At 35.1% G+C, this 17,060-nt stretch overlaps 2 protein-coding genes and 1 long non-coding RNA gene across 4 annotated transcripts; all 3 read right to left on the reverse strand.

Annotated features, from left to right (window-relative positions):
* Positions 1-208: 208 nt before the first annotated feature.
* Positions 209-1,143, reverse strand: LOC142173802 (uncharacterized). The gene is made up of 2 exons (XR_012703157.1): positions 796-1,143; positions 209-707 (listed from the first exon to the last, which is right to left on the reverse strand). It is a non-coding gene; the product is annotated as an uncharacterized LOC142173802 (long non-coding RNA).
* Positions 1,144-2,086: 943 nt separating this feature from the next.
* On the reverse strand, positions 2,087-5,948 carry LOC107796275 (tetraketide alpha-pyrone reductase 2). The gene is made up of 6 exons (XM_016619025.2): positions 5,390-5,948; positions 5,146-5,318; positions 3,655-3,843; positions 3,395-3,557; positions 2,579-2,768; positions 2,087-2,355 (listed from the first exon to the last, which is right to left on the reverse strand). The coding sequence occupies exons 1-6, from the start codon at positions 5,493-5,495 to the stop codon at positions 2,214-2,216; spliced, it is 963 nt and encodes a 320-aa protein (XP_016474511.2). The 5' UTR covers positions 5,496-5,948; the 3' UTR covers positions 2,087-2,213.
* Positions 5,949-7,147: 1,199 nt separating this feature from the next.
* On the reverse strand, positions 7,148-14,422 carry LOC107796274 (squamosa promoter-binding-like protein 1). Of its 2 annotated transcripts, none has more exons than XM_016619022.2 (10): positions 13,220-14,422; positions 12,570-12,751; positions 11,775-12,352; positions 10,185-10,259; positions 9,983-10,090; positions 9,776-9,896; positions 9,487-9,628; positions 9,177-9,327; positions 7,955-8,587; positions 7,148-7,818 (listed from the first exon to the last, which is right to left on the reverse strand). In XM_016619022.2, exons 1-10 carry the CDS (start codon positions 13,783-13,785, stop codon positions 7,378-7,380), a joined length of 2,997 nt encoding a protein of 998 aa, XP_016474508.1. In that variant the 5' UTR covers positions 13,786-14,422; the 3' UTR covers positions 7,148-7,377. The 2 variants fall into 2 exon arrangements, with proteins under 2 accessions (XP_016474508.1, XP_016474509.1); XM_016619023.2 differs by having other exon boundaries at positions 11,775-12,349; positions 13,220-14,415.
* Positions 14,423-17,060: the final 2,638 nt, after the last annotated feature.

A 17,060-nucleotide genomic window follows, 5' to 3' on the forward strand; every position in this document is an offset into this window, starting at 1 on the left:
GGCATATGCCGTTAACTAAAGCGAAAACTTAAAACATGTGCATGTGAGTTCAAGCAACTAATGACGTCTTATGGAAGAGATACGACTTCTTTTTTATTTTTCATGAACTTGATTGCTTATTTTATACTAATGTAGTAACATCTTTAAAAATCTCAGAAATTAAGTTGTAGAATGTTTTGAATCAAAGTTAGTGATTGCGTTGGAATAATTAGCGAAAACCATATATAACCTGAAACCAAGTTGTCATGGCAATTGTCTTACAAAGCCATATCAAATTGGATGTGTAAATAGAATAGGGAGAATGCCATGGCAATTGTTTTACAAAAATTGGCACTTCCAGAAAAATGAAAAAAAACTGAACTTGCTCAATACTGCATAAAACTTCAACCAAAAGCACTGGATTGGTATGGAGATGCCCCAAAGGTTGAAGACAGTATGTTCTTAAAAATAACAAGCCGAGGATGAATATTACACATTACTCTCTGTATGGTTCAGAACAGAGAGATTGTTGATTTTATCAGTCAAAGTGGTTAAAAGAAAGCAAAAAGTAAGAAAATAGAGACAGTGAAATCTCTCATTTCAAAACATTCTTGGTTCCCTCATTGATGGAATGGAATGTCAAGTAGTATACAATGCAGCGAAAATCCAGAGAGACAGAGATAGGTAGTAGATGAGATAGCTTGATAGAAGAATCCACCTCAACGGTCCTATTTCAAAACACAAAAAAGCAAACCCCAGTTGAAGTTAATCAAGAATCAAGTATCCATAAGTTCTGAGTGAAGAGTGGAGACTAACCTGCACAAGCTACAAAAGAAAGCAGGAACAAGAAGGCCACTGGAAGGAAAGCAATTTTTATGGATTCTCTCACTCTCATCCCAGTTTTCATTGCCCAAAGAATGTGATAGATAAAACTTGGATGTTTTATGAATGGATAAATGCTGGATTATTGCAATTATGTACTACTTGTAGTAGGTGGAGTGAGTAACTCGCAGCGAGTTTGGTAGATACATGTAAAGAGAGAGGGAGAAGAAAACACTTGGTAAGATATATGCATCAATAACTACTACTAAGTTCCAAATTAGTGGAGTTCGCCTATATGAATTCTCCAATATTTAGAAAATTTATTTTGTAATTATTCTTACAGTTAGTTTTTCTTCTTTATCCGAGTATCATGTTGGTTTCTCGATGCGAGCGAACGCTTTTTATGTCTTTATTTTAAGCAGGTTCCACAATTCCCATTACTTAGGTAAGTCAGAGGCAGCAGAAACACTGATGTACCCAGCGGAATCAGTGCTAATGATGGGTGCTGGCTACCGAGGGTGATAGAGAATCCAAGACTGTATGATAATATAAAATTATAATAACAAAGTCATTTAGTGGTAGAAAAGGGTGGCCTACTCTTTCGATTTTTGCAGCGTGGCAGGGGCAAGGATAATGGCATGACCACATCAATAGTCAAATTGCTCGGTCTTGGCCTCGTGGGGACTGCCATTCTATAATGTTTGCACAACACAACAAAATACTTCACCTAAAATACTAGTGGTAATAATGTTATCATATTGCCCCTCTATTTATTGTAATGTGCATATAATATTTGTTTTAGTGTCCCGCATTTGTCAAGGGAATGGTTATTGCATTCGGCAATCCACATCTCATTTGTTAGATTTTTTAGATTGAGCCAGATCGAAGGTCTATTTTCTTGACATGATATTAGGTTGCGATGGACGCATTTCGTAAATAGTAAAATTTCCTGACTAATTCTATTTACCAAGGGATTAGCGAGAGCTTATCATTAGCTAGGAGCTATTTAGAGGCATATCAGCGACGAAGTTCCTAACTAATTCCTATTTTTCTAATAATGTGTTGAGCCCCCATGTTATTGTCCATGCACTAGATATCCGATCCTATCTGATCCTAACCTCTTGGGGTAGAGTTAGGTCCAATATTAGCAGCAACACATTTCACTTAGAAGCATCATCCCACAAAGTCACGTTCTTAAATAAGCCATTTTATTTAAGCTTTGAAATTGAATTTCTTAACTTCACCCTCTTAAATAAGCTAATCAAGTTTTTTTTCCAGTACAGCATAAAGGAATATTAATAACTCTTTTATTTCTTGTAAAGGAGTGGAACATTTCAATTTTTACTTTAACCTTTTTGTCCAAGCACAAAGAACTTGTAGGCCATATATAGAGGTGACAACTTAGACATTTCTCATAGGAATCCCTTTTTTTGGAAACTCTTAATGCAGTCATCAAACATTTGAGTGAGAGTCTTTAGAGGAGGGAGCCCCAATTCAGTTATCTTGCTGGTATCCATACTATGTGGCATGTCTTCTCCTTCTTGGCTGCTACACCTAAAAAGGAAAAATAAAAGAGAGTTGATATAAAATTATTTACACAATCAGGTCATTTATTAAGTAATAATAGATAAATCTCTTGATAAACATTAATTAGTATCTGATAAAAACAGTAATTAACCTGTTATCACAAGTAAAAACTCACTGATCATTACACTGTCAGTATATATAACCTAAATCCAAAAAGAAAGGGGTTTGAAACTTCAGTTGATCTGCTTACTTGTTCTCAAAAGGATAAGATGGATACTTAGTCCTTAACATGTCAATGATCTGTGACATGTGTTGCACTGAGTTTGAACATATGTATCTACCTGAAGCTTTTTGCTCCTCCATAACTAATATATGAGCTGTCACAACATCCTCAATGTGAACAAACCCCAACCTTTTGTTGGGATACTCTCCAAGCAAACCTAGTTGAGAGGGTAAAAAGAAAGATACAAACAAGAATTTTTTATGCCTTTCATATAGCACCAGCTTGAAAATGAAACGAGGTAAAACTAAAATGAAGTGAAAAACTTATAATCTCTTGGAATTAATGCAGATCTAGACGAAAAATAAGCATAATGAAAGAACAAATTCATATAAACTATCCTTTTGTTTTTCTCACCATACTCCCACTATTTCAAAAAGAATGAACTTTTTACTATTTAGGGAGTCAAACAAGATTTTATTTGACCATATTTTTTGCACATAGTTTTTAAATATTTTGAATTGTTAATTGTTGTGACTTATACTACTTTTTATTTAGTTTCTAAATATGTAAAAGTTATTTAAAAAAACTTAAAGAATATATGTTCGAATTCACACTGATATTTATTCAATTTGACCCTCCTACTCTAAAAATGTTCAAACAAATTGAAACGGAGAGTATCATTTAGTTGAAAATATCTTGTGTCATGTTAGTACGTTTAAGTTAGGTCCTATATTTTCCAGCAGTTTTTAGTCATGTCAGAAAGTTATATGCCAGTGAAAAATATATTGAATTTCTAGTACTTCCGTGGGGATTCACCTGCTTTGTATGGACAATAAATACAACCTTTAACTATAGCCAATATGATTAGCAATGTACTGGTGGGCTGAGGAGCAAGCAAAGGACCCAAAACGAAGGATGGATTTACCACCACCAAATCGATACCACATTCCTTAGCTACTCTCCACGCTTCTTTTTCTGCTATAGTCTTAGCATAAGGATACCATAGCTGCAGTCAAACAAAACAAAGTTAAATATCAAGCAATTCTCATGACGTTTCTCTGTTCTATGTAGCAAGAAAAAAAGAATTTGAAGTCCATACATACATTGTATCTTTGGCAATATTGAAGGTCACTCCAGTGGGATTCATTGAGAGGGGAAACTTGTTGGGCATCATCTCTGTATCTGATTGAAGAGCAAGATGATGTCAACACAAGCCTCTTCAACTTGGTTGCTTTTTTGCATGAATTCAGGACATTCAAAGTACCCTTTACGCTTGGGTCAATCAGTGTTTTCTGCAAGTATAAGTTGGTTAAGTTGATTGATTGAATGTTTGAGGAGAGTACTCTCGCTACTCAAAAGCAGAAATGAAGAATTTAAGAGGTGTGGCGTCATTGTATTGAAAATTGATAAGAGAATAGATGTTGAGCTAATTCGAGTTGCTCTTGCGGTGATAATTGCCCAAGATTATATAAAGAGATAATAGTTTATTCTTTCGACCAATGCAGGAAAATTTAACAAATAACCCCAGAACTAGGAGGCGGATCAAGAATTTGAATATTATGGGTTTGAGTTCGAAATTCTAACCAAATTCATTTAATTTATTACTTATTTAGTGATTTTATTAATACATAACAAAATACGAATTAAAGTTACTAGATTCGGATGAATTCAAAAGTTATACACAACATCTGTCCCTTGCCATATCTGCAGAAGCGGATTTAAGATTTCTTGAACATGGGTGCACCACTAAAAAAATAGAAAAATTAGTATTAAGTGGGAATCAATCCCTATTCCTCAAGGTAAATAGCTTATGATTCAACCAAATGCACCATTCGATCTTTTAGAGACATGGGCGCCAACAGACAATATTAGACTAATTTTAAAAAATAGTACATAAATTATTTAGTTTGACGAAGAGAGTGCTCCATATTGGGGCTATAAATCTGCCCCTGCATATCTGGAGCATGTATAATACATATAACATGAGGATCCAATATTGAGTAAACCATGAATAGGAATAGGCTTTCATACAGTAATAAGAAAATGAATGTTAGATCAAGCTCAACCCGAAAAGCCAAGTCATGAGGTGAGAATTGCCTAAAAATCATATAAGGAAATAACAGCTCAACCCTTTAATTAACTGACGCGGGACAATCTAAGAAAAAAATAAAGAAGGTGAAGGTAAAACTTGCCTCAACATTGTCATCGTAAAAGACAGCCATTTGATTTACAAGGTTGGAATATAATATTTATATTTATTTAGTATATTTATTAACACATGTACAAAGTTCTAGCCAAAGTTATTACATTCGGATGAACCCATAAATTTTACACTACATCCATCCACCCTTGTCGACTGTCGTAACTGGAGTGTGTATAACATAACATGTGGGTTGCAAAAATAAGGAAATCAAGAATACGTTAGGGTTGGCTCTCGTACTGTGATAAGAAAATGAATATTAGGTCAAACTCAACCCGAGATGATGTTAGAATTGTCTAAAAACCATATAAGGAGATAACAACCCAATCTTTTAATTAACTGATGGGGGACAATCTAACAAAAAAAAGAACAAGTAGGGTAAGGTAAAACTTTCCTCAACATTGTCATCGTAAGGGACAGATACAGGTGAAGCAGTATGAAAGACTCCATCAACTCCCTGAATAGCATTGTCAAAGCTACCTTCAACTAAAAGATCAGCTTTCATAATCTTGAGCCTCTCTTTAGCACCCTCTAGCTCCCACAAGAATCCCACTTTTTCTACATTTTCTGCTAACAAAAAAACACTTTCAATAAGTATTCATATTTAAGGATGGAGAAAAGAAAAGATTTTTACAAACCTGGATCACGAACAGTGGTTCTTACAATATGACCCTTTTGTAGTAGGGCCTTAATAAGGTAAGCCGCAATAAAACCTGTACCTCCTGTTACACAATATTCTACCATTTCTTGTTTCTTCTAAATCTTCTCTACTTCAAAGACCTAGGCCATGCTATTTATCTATGCAGCTAAATGGGAAAACAGGTAGCTAGCTTTTTGGTAGAACTTGAAAATTTTGTGGGAAGAATTAATAAGAATATATTAAAAGAGCATTTGAAGGAAAACTAATTAGTAACTGTTAGTTCACACGATTTTGATCTTACCTTATTTTTTTATTTCAAAATTTGCGCAACCAAAAGAATACTTTGAGAATCAAATTTGTAACCTTCTTTTCTTTTAACTTCAGCAGAACTATTGTCGAGCCATAGTTTGTCATCCCAGCCTAGTGAGTTTCCCTTCAATACAACCAAGCCAAAAATAACCTAGCTACTCGCCAATATTTATTTGAACTCGGTATTTATGTTAAACCAAGCAATTTAATTTTGTCAGTTTGATTACACATGCACCTCATGCAAATAAGTTTTCACCGTTTAAATAGTGTGACCTCACACATATAGGAGAATGGTTTATCCTTTTGATTTAGTCAAGATCGGTTGTTGCTTATGCATGCATCAGAACTTGACTATGTCAACGAGGATAAGAACTTATTTTTATATTTATATAATCAAAAGCGTATTTAGAATTTAAATTTTACAAGTTTTAAATTTATCATGTATTTCATAGCTCGTCTTGGTTATTTGATTCTCAATTAAATATTTATATATTTAATGAGTTTTTCGGCCAAATCCGTACCTAGTAGATTGGCTCCGGAATCCGTTCACAATGATTGTGTTGGTACAAGAAACGACGTCTGTTTATACTGTTGGTTGAATTAAAGATGCTATCGCAAAATAAAATCAAATATGAATTGTCTAATAAAACTAAATTATTGAACTGACCTCCTATCGTAAATCAATATTTATATTGATTGGCATAACATTGATCGAACACAGGCGCCAAAATCTTATCCATTCCCGAAAAGTAAATAACAGACGCTACTTACGTGGCATCCTTTCGGTGGAAAAAGGTATTAAAGTAAATAAACAAGAAAAGAGAAAATGACCTGCATAAGTCCAAATAATCAGTTGTGTCCAATAATAAGTTGCGTTGATTTTGACTATTTCCCCAGCTTTTACATACTCCCTTCATACTGCCTTCGTCCCATTTTATATAAATGTACTTGATTAGGAGCAAAAAATAAAATAAATGTAAAAAAAGTCACATTAAATCAAATATATATTCTTTCTGTTTTAATTTATGTTAGCATTTTTTTTTAATTTTTTTTTATCTTTAATGAATTTTTTTTACAACACAAATATTAGAACATGCTTAAGACCACAAATTTAAAAGTATTCATTTCTTTTTTTATACTCAATGCTCAACCAAATAGGTTTTCATTAATTAAAAAGGAAGGGTTACAAAGTACCAATAAGCTTGCCATCATTACACGTCTTTTCAATTTTTTCTTCTCATGTCGTCAAAAATAAAATAAAAATACTAAAATTAAATGATATTGGAAAAAGGAAGGTGCAATTTCTTAGAACAGATTAAAAGGACAAAATGGGACCGAAAGAGTACCGTAAGCTCTATCTTACGACCAAAAAAGAAAAGGACGCAGTATTGTTGTTTCACAAATAAATTTTATATTTTTACAGTATCCAATATTACCAAAATGCAAGTAAAGTTAAAAAGGGCAGATTAAACGACGTAGAAAGTTTGAGACCTGGTTACGAGGTCCCAATGGAAAGATACATTTGATCAAACAAAATAAATATGTTAACACTTGGTATAACAACTGCCTGAAGGGCTATTCCTACAGCATATCTCAGACCCTACATTTTTTTCATATAGACGAGTACTGGTACAAGTAACTAATATACTTTTTATCAGATTTATTGGGGTGGTAAAATCAGCTTGTTCCAAAGTCCACCATTTCCCACCTAAATGGACGGAAAATGTACAGAACTTCCGGCGAGCCCCTGAATAGAAGAGCAACGCAAACACATACGGCCGCCATGGCCACCATCGAGAACATCGCAGGCCTGTACAATAGGGATCGGCTCCGACTACCATAAGCCAGCTTCTTATGACATAGTCCGCAGGGCCGAGAAATGGGTCTCCTCTCAGTCATTGATATCTCTAAGCTGGTGGTTGCAAACTCTTCTTTCTGGTTGCTGTTCTCAACAGATGGAACAATAGGAATATCAACCACTATATGTCCGCTGGTTGCTTTCTTGCTAATCTTCCTCTGCACCAGGTGAATGTAAGAATAATGTCCTCGCAAGCGTGCATAATCTTCTGGTGTGAAACCTGTGCTATCACGAGTATTCTTCCAAGCTTCAATTGCCACCTGCATGGGGTAATTTTAGCATGTTTAGTCAATACAGATAACTAAATAGATCATAGCGTCACAAAAAAGGTAATAACTGCATCCGACAGAATGATGTTGGATAAGAACGAGGTTTACAAAAAGAGGAATTAAATACCTTTCCAGGATCATCTGTCAATGCATCTAGTACATCTTCAGATCCATCTATGCCAGCTGCAACATGAAGCGGTGTCAAACCTGCAGGCCCTACACAATCAGGTCTAAACAAGAATTCCCCGTCAACCCCAACCAGGGATTGGTATTCAGAACTTAGTTCATCTGCTACTTTCTCTGGAGTATATGTTAATAGCAATTCCACCAGAGGCCTAGAATTCCTACGCACAGCTCTATGCAGAAGACCCATCTCAGTGAGAGCAAATTTCAAGAAAGAACTGTCTCCCGCACCCACAGTTCCATCAAGAAGAACGTTCAACAGTTTCTTAACTACTGCACACCATTCATGGTCTACGCAGAAATCAATAAGCCACTTGAACCGCTTCAAAGGATAGAGAACAGCATCAGGACCAAAATGCTCTAATCTAGCCTTCAAATTATTTCTATGAAGCAGCCAACCCAGTTCATGAATAAAATCCATGGCTTGATTTCTTGCTTCCATATTATTTATCTGTCCCTTGACATAATTAGCTGAAGTCAAGTCTAGTTCACTCTCAAGCATACGGATCTCAGAGCAAACATCTTCCTCTGCAACTATGAAAGGGAAGAAGCTATTGCTGAGTCCATGATCTTCAACCTGGATAAACAAAAGAATCTCAGCATGACTAGAGTGTACATCGCTTGAACGGGAATGTGTCAGATTCTTTTGAAGTTACAAAATGCATAACATTGCGACTGTTACATACCGTACACATCATATAGGCACCAGATATCTTTTATAGCATACACACAGTAATGTAGAAATAAAAGCAACTGATATAGCTAAGATGATATGCGCAAGACTCACATTTCTGCAATATATGCACTACCTCATGGTCATTTTATAATTAAGAAAAAAGTGATAAATGTCTCAACATCTTGTACCGTAGTAATTTATGTAATCCATTTGACTTGGTGTTCTCAATTTTATTTTCTGTATCTCGCAAGGAGTTAATAAACTTTTATTACTCTGTTGAGCCATTTCTGAACTTTTTAAGAGACTAAAATCATGACGAGCTTCCTCAAGACAGTAAAAAGGTTCCTTTTCAAAAAATAAAAGAAAAAGAGCTGGTACTGACCAAACTTGGCCGGTAACAGCAGTGAAAATGAGAGACAGAATAACCTCCCCTAGTCAATTTTGACGAATCATGTTCAAAAAGAGAAACAAGATGAAAGAAAAGGTTCACCTCAATAAATCCTCTTCCACTAACTGCTGGAACTGAACATGTGAAATTAAGGGATTGGAGATTATCATCCTTGTCAATGCCATCAACATGTTCTTCTACCTCATTATTAGCTTCTGGAACCAGGTAATTACTTTCTAAAGCACAAAGTAACCTGCCAACAAAAAATGAAAGCAGAAAAACAAAGACTTAAGTTACTGCACTTCACTAACATATTTTGCTAGGAATATACCACCAAAATCCTCCTCAGTGGGAGAACAGAAAAAGAAGCTTGTGCAATATCACAGGCATAATAATGATGATTGATGCATACCTTGTGGATGGCTTTGACAAATTATAGCCTTTGACTAAAAATTGAGCTCTCCCAGATACTGGCACAGCTATTGGTCTGACACTTAAAATTGTACTGTGCTCATCACTCCCAGAGGGCAAGGACATATCCAAAAGAACCTGCCCTGCAGCACATAAACAGAACAAAGTAAAATCTCAGTGAAGGACAGTACTGATGCAAAAATCGCCAGAAAAGATTTAGTGAAGCTGATTTTATATTTTGGGTTTGGGAAGGAACTTTAAATGGAAGAAGACATTAGATTCGAACAGACCATCACACACAAATGCGATTTGGTCCTGCACGCTAATGTAAATCCATCCTTTTGTCCAGAAACTATCATCACCATGGACATCCAAAAGCCTACTCAAACTGGAGTTCAGATCATAACAAAGCTGTACAAAGCAATTAATTTACATGTCAAACAGGATTCCACAGACAGCCCACTACATAATACTGGATTTCAATGAACATGCAGTACCTCCTCCCATGCAGACTCGGGAAGCCGCAGATATACTGTTAACACAACACAACCAGGCCTAATGTAGCTCTCAATCTCAGTAGGACTGTGAGATAACCAGTCAAGAATCTGCAATTTCAAACAATTCAAAGAGCATTTCAGAGAAAAAGTAACACGGAGTACAACAAAACAAGAACCATGTGTACTGAAGATAATGAAATACCTGAGCTCGTACGACAAATGGAAAATCACTAGGATCTTTCCCGAATAGTTTAAAAACAATCCGATCCGTGCGTGTCTGCATCCAACAAAAATAAATTTTCAGTTCGGAAAAGAAAGGGATATCAAGTTAACTAGTCTTGGTTGTTGTCATCTTCCTTCTCTTTCATTTTGTAAGATGCTCTTTCTTTTATAATAAAACCACAAACTTGAGCACTGAAAAGTACTAAATATGAGTTGGCAGAGAGTGCTTTTAAAGTAAAAAGCACAAAGAAGCGACAAGGTCAGCGAAGCTTGAAGTGAAACGGGAGAAGTAAAGCACACCCTTCTTAGAAGGGATGTACAAAATTTACAAAAGGTCAAAGTATAACACGTATATGAATGAGTACTATCACAAACAAGTATCAATTAAAAAACTAATTTTAGCGTCCGAAATACAATGATGCTGTTTATTAATCTAACTCCTCAAAGCTGAGATTCAAAAAATCAACTGCATCTTGTTGGTATCACTCAACACATCACCTGTTTGAATCACACACCTCTCTAAAGCACATAACTTTCCAATGAAGCGATAACACCTTGCTTCGCATCACTTTAAACAACAAAAAATGACCTTTAATAATACTGAGCGAACTGGCAATTTGATGACATTCAACCTTCATCTATACTACATAATGCATCATCAAATAAGACCAGTGTGCAATACTCAGAAACTGGCATGCCGCATGTTCTGAGAAACCATAATTAAATAGTAGTAAAAAATTTGATGTTGGTTACTGGAACTAGAGCTTCTGTGATTGCAGAGCAACCAGCTTGTTCGAGTTGCCTAGTATCAATCTTGGAGAAAAGGACCAGCAAGGGACATTAAATAGTTCAATGATCATTTTGAAACCCAGGGAACGATAATTATTGCACTCTTGATGAATATTTAATTCCCTCACTTTCTTACCCCTGTTTTTACTCACTGTATGTGAAAAGAACGTAAAAGATAGTTAAAGGTGAAAGTAGGATAGACAAGGCAAATTCAGAGACAACTCGAGACAGAACTTGCTAGAGCGCAGAAATCAACCTCCAATGAAAGGAAGGGGAGAAAACCAGAAATCTCCACAAATCAGCTTCAGAAAGTTTATCACAATGTTAGCGGGATATTTCAAAAGCAAGAATAGACCACCAAAGAAAGAGGTGAGCTAAAGATGAAAATAGAAACTCAAGTGTTACCACTTAAGACAGAAATCGACTTTATAATACTCAGACACCAAAAGTATAAATATGGATCTAATGTTAGCAACGTATTTCTCACACAGAAAGAGAGACTTCATTGATAGGTTTCAACAGGCTAAAGAATTCGAGAAAACTATTATGATTCAAGCTATTGCCTCTGTCCCCTTATCAAACTTAGTCCACTGAAAGATGTTCCCAATTCTAAGTCTCTTTCCAGCTGAGAAAAGATAACTTGATCCTATTTTCAAATAAACCATTTCAATAAAAAACAAGATTATAAAGTAGAAAGTAAAGAACGAAAAAAGAAGAAACCAACAAAACGAAATTTGCGGCACAAGCAAAACTGTTAAACCATAGATGATTATAGGAGTACCTGAGTGTCACCACTGGAACTGGAAGGTGACTGGGCAGAAGCGGAATCTGAATTACCACTTGTTTGAGGTGGACTTGACTGGTGAGAGTCCTGTTGTAACCAAGATGGACACTGCCCAGGAGATCTATCTATATCTTCCACATTGTCATCCGAATCAACATAAACATCATTCAAATCGAAGTCAATCAACTTGCTCCTGCCAGTGGTACTTCCCCTGCCTGGTGCATAAGCTTGAGAATTACTTTGAGTTGGGGGAAACAAAATGCCTGGGCTTTGAGAAGAAGCCGTCCGCGCATCTTCAAGCCTGACGTCATGTGCATCTAACCTTTTCTGAGGTATCTCAGCTGCCGAATTAGTGAACTGATGTTCTTTGGCTCTAGGAGGTACTTGTGAACCATTTGAGATCAAGGAAGCTAATTCTGGATTTCGAAGGATTGACCTATTGTTCAGCATGCTTGAAGATTCTTGCAGAAGTCCAGATAAGCTTTTATCCCCATTCAACGAACCCTGGCCGGCAATGCTTCTTAGTAGATGAGCCAAAAGGTCCTGATCTTCAGTGTGGTTAGTTCCGTTGGCTGCTATGTATGAAAATCATCACCTTGCAGTTAATTCTAAAGCACAACAATAACAACAACAACTACTACTACTACTTCCACTATTCAGTCCCAAACAAGTTGGGGTCGGCTTATGAATCCTCACTATAGCACAAGAAGCAAAATTCTCAGAACCAATAAAATAATGTAAAACTATTTGCAAAGTCAAAACATAGCAGAAGGAAAACTAGGAATTACTCACAGTGCATATTGGAGAGCATCTTTAGCAGGCTCATCAAGGAATAACCACTAGCCTGTCCATCATTCGATGAATTGTTGTTCACTACAGATTCTGATTGTGTCTTTCTCCTCCTTTTATTATGCCCTGCTAGGCGTCGACGACAACTTCGCTTTCCTTCATCAAACTCTTGAAGTGCATGAAACCTGTGTATCGAAAGCAGAATCTTTGGAATATAACCACGGAATTATTGAAAAAGCAATAGCCCAAGATGAAGCAATCAAACACAGAAAAAGATTAAATTCTTTTTAAAGGGATTCACATGACTTGCCATCAATCAATCAACTACTACTCAAAATTCACAGATTATTCTAGGTCAGTTATATTAGTCATTCACATCATTATTACTCTATTCGCACCCATTTCATTCTTTTATTATTCCGGGCTAGGATGAAACCCGTGTTTTATCAAAGCAGAATATTTGGAATAATAAACACAGAATTATTCAGAAATCAGTAGTCCAAACACAAACAACCAAACGCAGAAAAAGATCTAATTTTTTTAAAAGGATTCACAAGACTAGCCATCAATCAATTAATCATTCAACTACAACTCAATCCCAGATTATATAGATCAGTTATATTAGTCATTTGTATAAAGTAAAAAAGAAATACCTGCTGCACTGCTGGCAGAAACGCTGCATAACATTCCCAACGAGAGCTCTACTAGCTTTGGAGTGCATCTCACAGACTTTATGCCGCCTATGGTAGTCTTTAGCCTTACTTAGATCGGTCCCACAATCATCAACCTGACATACAGCTCTGGTAGTAGTAGGAGTAGAAGTAACAGGTTGTGCAGCAGCCAATTTTGTCCTCTTTTCAGCTACAGGCTCAACTTGTCCACCAAGCTTCAACGAAAGGGTCCCACCGGATTCGTTTTCATCAACAACAATCACCCTCCTCCTTTTCTCCAATTCCCTCCGTTGTTGTTCTATCCCGTGATTTGTTTCATCTGAACAGGAAGATGAACTGTTGGATGAAGCCACCAGATTCCCAGTTTCGACTGGAAAAAACTGCCTGCTTTGGTAATTATTAGAAGGGTTTTGACGAAGAGGAGTCGCAATAAAAAGATCTCCGTCCCATTTCCAATCAGTTACATCCCACTCTAAGCTCCTCTTCCCTAATCCTCGCAGATCCGGTCCTCCCATATGGTAATAACGCTCTCCCACACTCGCTTCCATCTAAGCTCCTTTTTGTGTGTGTGCACGCGCGCGTTTGAAGATCTAAATCCGGAGATTTAGGTGATTGATGATCGGACAAGTTTGAATTACAGATCAAAAGTCAAAATTGAGAAGAAATAAAAAAAAGAAGAAAGATGAGAACTAATCACTAATCAGCTTCGGTACGACCCCAAAAGTCGAGTACAAAGAGTCGACAACCATGATACAAATTAACAGCAAGCCACATACCCACACCTAATTTCAGCGTTGACTAAGGAAAGGACTCGTGAATTTGAAGCATCTAGAACGGGAATTCAGATAATTTAGCTCAACAAAGAAGAAATAGCTTCTTTCCGGTGGGCAAGAAACGGCGGGAAGAGGCGGACGGCGGCGACAGACGGTGAAGAAAGGACAAAGGAAGGTGATTAGGGAGTTGGGGAGTGGGGGTAGGGGCGGGGGAGAGAGCGAAAGGTTCGGATGAATGATAAGATTAGAGAGGAATGTGAATGTGAAAGGAAGCGTGTTGTATAGGAGGGAGTAGTGGGTGTGCTCAGCTGTACATGTACTGATGCGGTGGTTTTGGGTTTTCTATTTTTCTTTTTCTTTCTCTTTTTCTTTAAGCAGTATGTGTACTATTTTTACTTTCTTATTTGCTCTCTTTCTTTAAGCAGTGTACTATTTTACTTTCTTAATTTCCTCCTCCTTTCCTCACGTCTCTCACATCACATTTGTCCATTGATAATTACACAAATTACAAAACTACTCCAATAATGTTCAATATTTTTTTACGTAATATTCGTTCGGCAATCTAGGACTTTACACCATTAAGCGCAAAGCATGATAGTGTATATATACTACTACAATTTCGTATAGACATACAACAATAATTATGACAAAATGATCTTTATATCCACCTACGAATTAAATAAAATAAAATGCTCTTATAAATTTCTTACGCTTTATTTTTAATTGATCTTTGCGAAATATATATTTCTAATGAATGACAAAACCAAATCTTCCTCAATTATGCAACAATGTAAGCCAGCGTACATAAATTTGATTGAGACTTGAAGAAAAAAAAAAGAGTTTTTGAAGATGAGATGAAAAATAATTTTTGAAAGTTGAAATTGTATTTTTACTCAAAAAAAATTAAAGTTTTGTGAGTAAAAATTTTCAAAAACTTGAAAAAATCATTTTTTAAAACTACCAAAAAACTGATCACTTTTCACAACCAAATATTAAAATATTTTTAAAATATTTTTGAAAAAGTAAAAAAAAATTATGGCCAAACGGGAGTTAAGTATTAAATAATACTCCGACAGCTAGTTGCGGAGTTAGAGAATTCAAAAAATGAAGGAATCACCATAAATTTTAACTCATTTTTGACATAATACTAGAAGTTTCTCTTATGTTAATGTCATTTAATAATTTATATTTATATACCATATATATTATTTATACTTTTTGCCCAATGCAATGTTTCAATGAAGGGTCCAAATTAGGGGTGTCAATGAATATTTAAAAACCGACTAAACCGATCGAACTGTACCGCACTGAACCAATTTTTAGGTTTCTTTTTTTAAAAATGTAGGTTTTATATAAATCTATAACTGTACCGATAATTAGGGTAGGTTTTTTATTTTACAATAATAAACCGAAAAAATACCGAACCGTACCGAATAAATTTTACATGTAGAAAATATATTTATATAGTAAGTTTAAAAATAATAAATTATTAAATTTTTCTTTGGGCCTTGAAATTATGAAAACGGTTACAAGTCAACGAGTAATTTAACTCAAAATATTAATTCCTAAATTCATTATGCTACAACTACTTAAACTAAGTTATTTCCAGCATCTTCATTGGCAAGACACAAAGTATTTTAGTGATTACGAGTAGCAAACTACAGTGTATTGAATATGTTTCCTTTCATATAATTTAGATCTATCTTTTTGAATATTTAATCTTCTATAGACTTTATTCTTGAGTCTGAGGTTGCTTAATATCTTTCCACTCGTATGATTTATATTTTCTTTGTCTTTGCTTAGTTTATTTTACGTTACTGTAGAATAGTTGATGGATCTATACTCTGGCCATCTTTTATGTTTTTTTAATTCATCACCCTTTAAACAGTAAAAATGTCTAGAGAGTTTTGCTAAGTCCTATAAAAGAACATATTTTATTGCATTCTAGTTCTATTGATGACTTTTACATGACATTTAAAAAAAATATTGAAAATTAATCGAACCGTACCGATACCGAAGAGAAACTGCATGATTGTGACAGTTTTGAAAAGTCTAATTTTGGTTATACATAATAGACTAACCGAAAAATTGATATGGTACAAATTTTATAAAATAACCAGCCGAACCGAACCATTGACACCCCTAGTCCAAATGAATAGTCGGATCGATTGATTTTGTAGTTTTTTATAAATTAGTTTTTAGTTTTATGTTATTTTTACAAGAAATTTTTATTTTTATGCATAAGAATTTGAAAATTAACACACAAGAAATCTAAAAATATCTTTTTTTTTATTCACATTGTAGTTGACCATAAAACCATTTTCTCACGTTAAATATAGCTTTCTGAAAAAAATTAATGCATATGCACTTCGAATAGAAAGTAGTTCTCCGATATTGTAATATTTCCTTGACATACCTATATGAATACCACGAATAGAAAGTACCTCTCCAATATTGTAATATATATCCTTCCTGAATAGAATGAAACTCTAGCAGCCTTGGTTCCAAAAATTAAAAATTCAACTGGAATATCTCAATTTAGGCTTATGTATTACTTTTTATAAGATTATTGCTAAAATTCTTGCAAAGGTATTTTTGTCCAACATTATATCTCCAAATCAAGCTGCGTTTATCGATCATAGCCAAATTATAGATAATGTTATCATGACTCATAAATTTATGTATTTGCAAAAAGACAGAAGAAGGGATAGACAGAAATTTACGGCTATAAAATTGGATATGTCAAAAGCATATGATAGAGTTGAATTGGTTTATATTGAAAAAATACTTTTACGTGTGGATTTGCATAATAGGTTTGTGAATTGGATAATGCAATGCATCTCTACTCCTACATATAGATTTAATCCAAATGGATAAATTGTAGGATCTGTTAAACCAATTAGGGGGCTTCGCCAAAGGGATCCACTTTCACCTTATTTATTTTTAATTTGTGTGAAAGGCTTTTCTACTCTATTGAATATTGTTGAGGATCAAGGTAAAATTCAAGGATTACAGCTGAATAGAAATGGACCTACTATTACTCACTTGTT

This window comes from Nicotiana tabacum, chromosome 19, assembly GCF_000715075.1.
Source record: "Nicotiana tabacum cultivar K326 chromosome 19, ASM71507v2, whole genome shotgun sequence".
Taxonomy (NCBI): domain Eukaryota; kingdom Viridiplantae; phylum Streptophyta; class Magnoliopsida; order Solanales; family Solanaceae; genus Nicotiana; species Nicotiana tabacum.

Excerpts from the sequence above, each read along its gene's own strand:
- LOC107796274 (XM_016619022.2), bottom strand. The coding sequence starts at position 13,785 with ATGGAAGCGAGTGTGGGAGAGCGTTATTACCATATGGGAGGACCGGAT. Across the intron at positions 9,629-9,775 it reads AATCGCATTTGTGTGTGATG|GGCAGGTTCTTTTGGATATG; the intron begins GTCTGTTCGAAT and ends TATGTGCTGCAG. Across the intron at positions 8,588-9,176 it reads GTGGAAGAGGATTTATTGAG|GTTGAAGATCATGGACTCAG; the intron begins GTGAACCTTTTC and ends TTGTTTATCCAG.
- LOC107796275 (XM_016619025.2), bottom strand. The coding sequence starts at position 5,495 with ATGGTAGAATATTGTGTAACAGGAGGTACAGGTTTTATTGCGGCTTAC. Across the intron at positions 5,319-5,389 it reads AACCACTGTTCGTGATCCAG|AAAATGTAGAAAAAGTGGGA; the intron begins GTTTGTAAAAAT and ends TTTTGTTAGCAG. Across the intron at positions 3,558-3,654 it reads AATATTGCCAAAGATACAAT|CTATGGTATCCTTATGCTAA; the intron begins GTATGTATGGAC and ends GTTTGACTGCAG.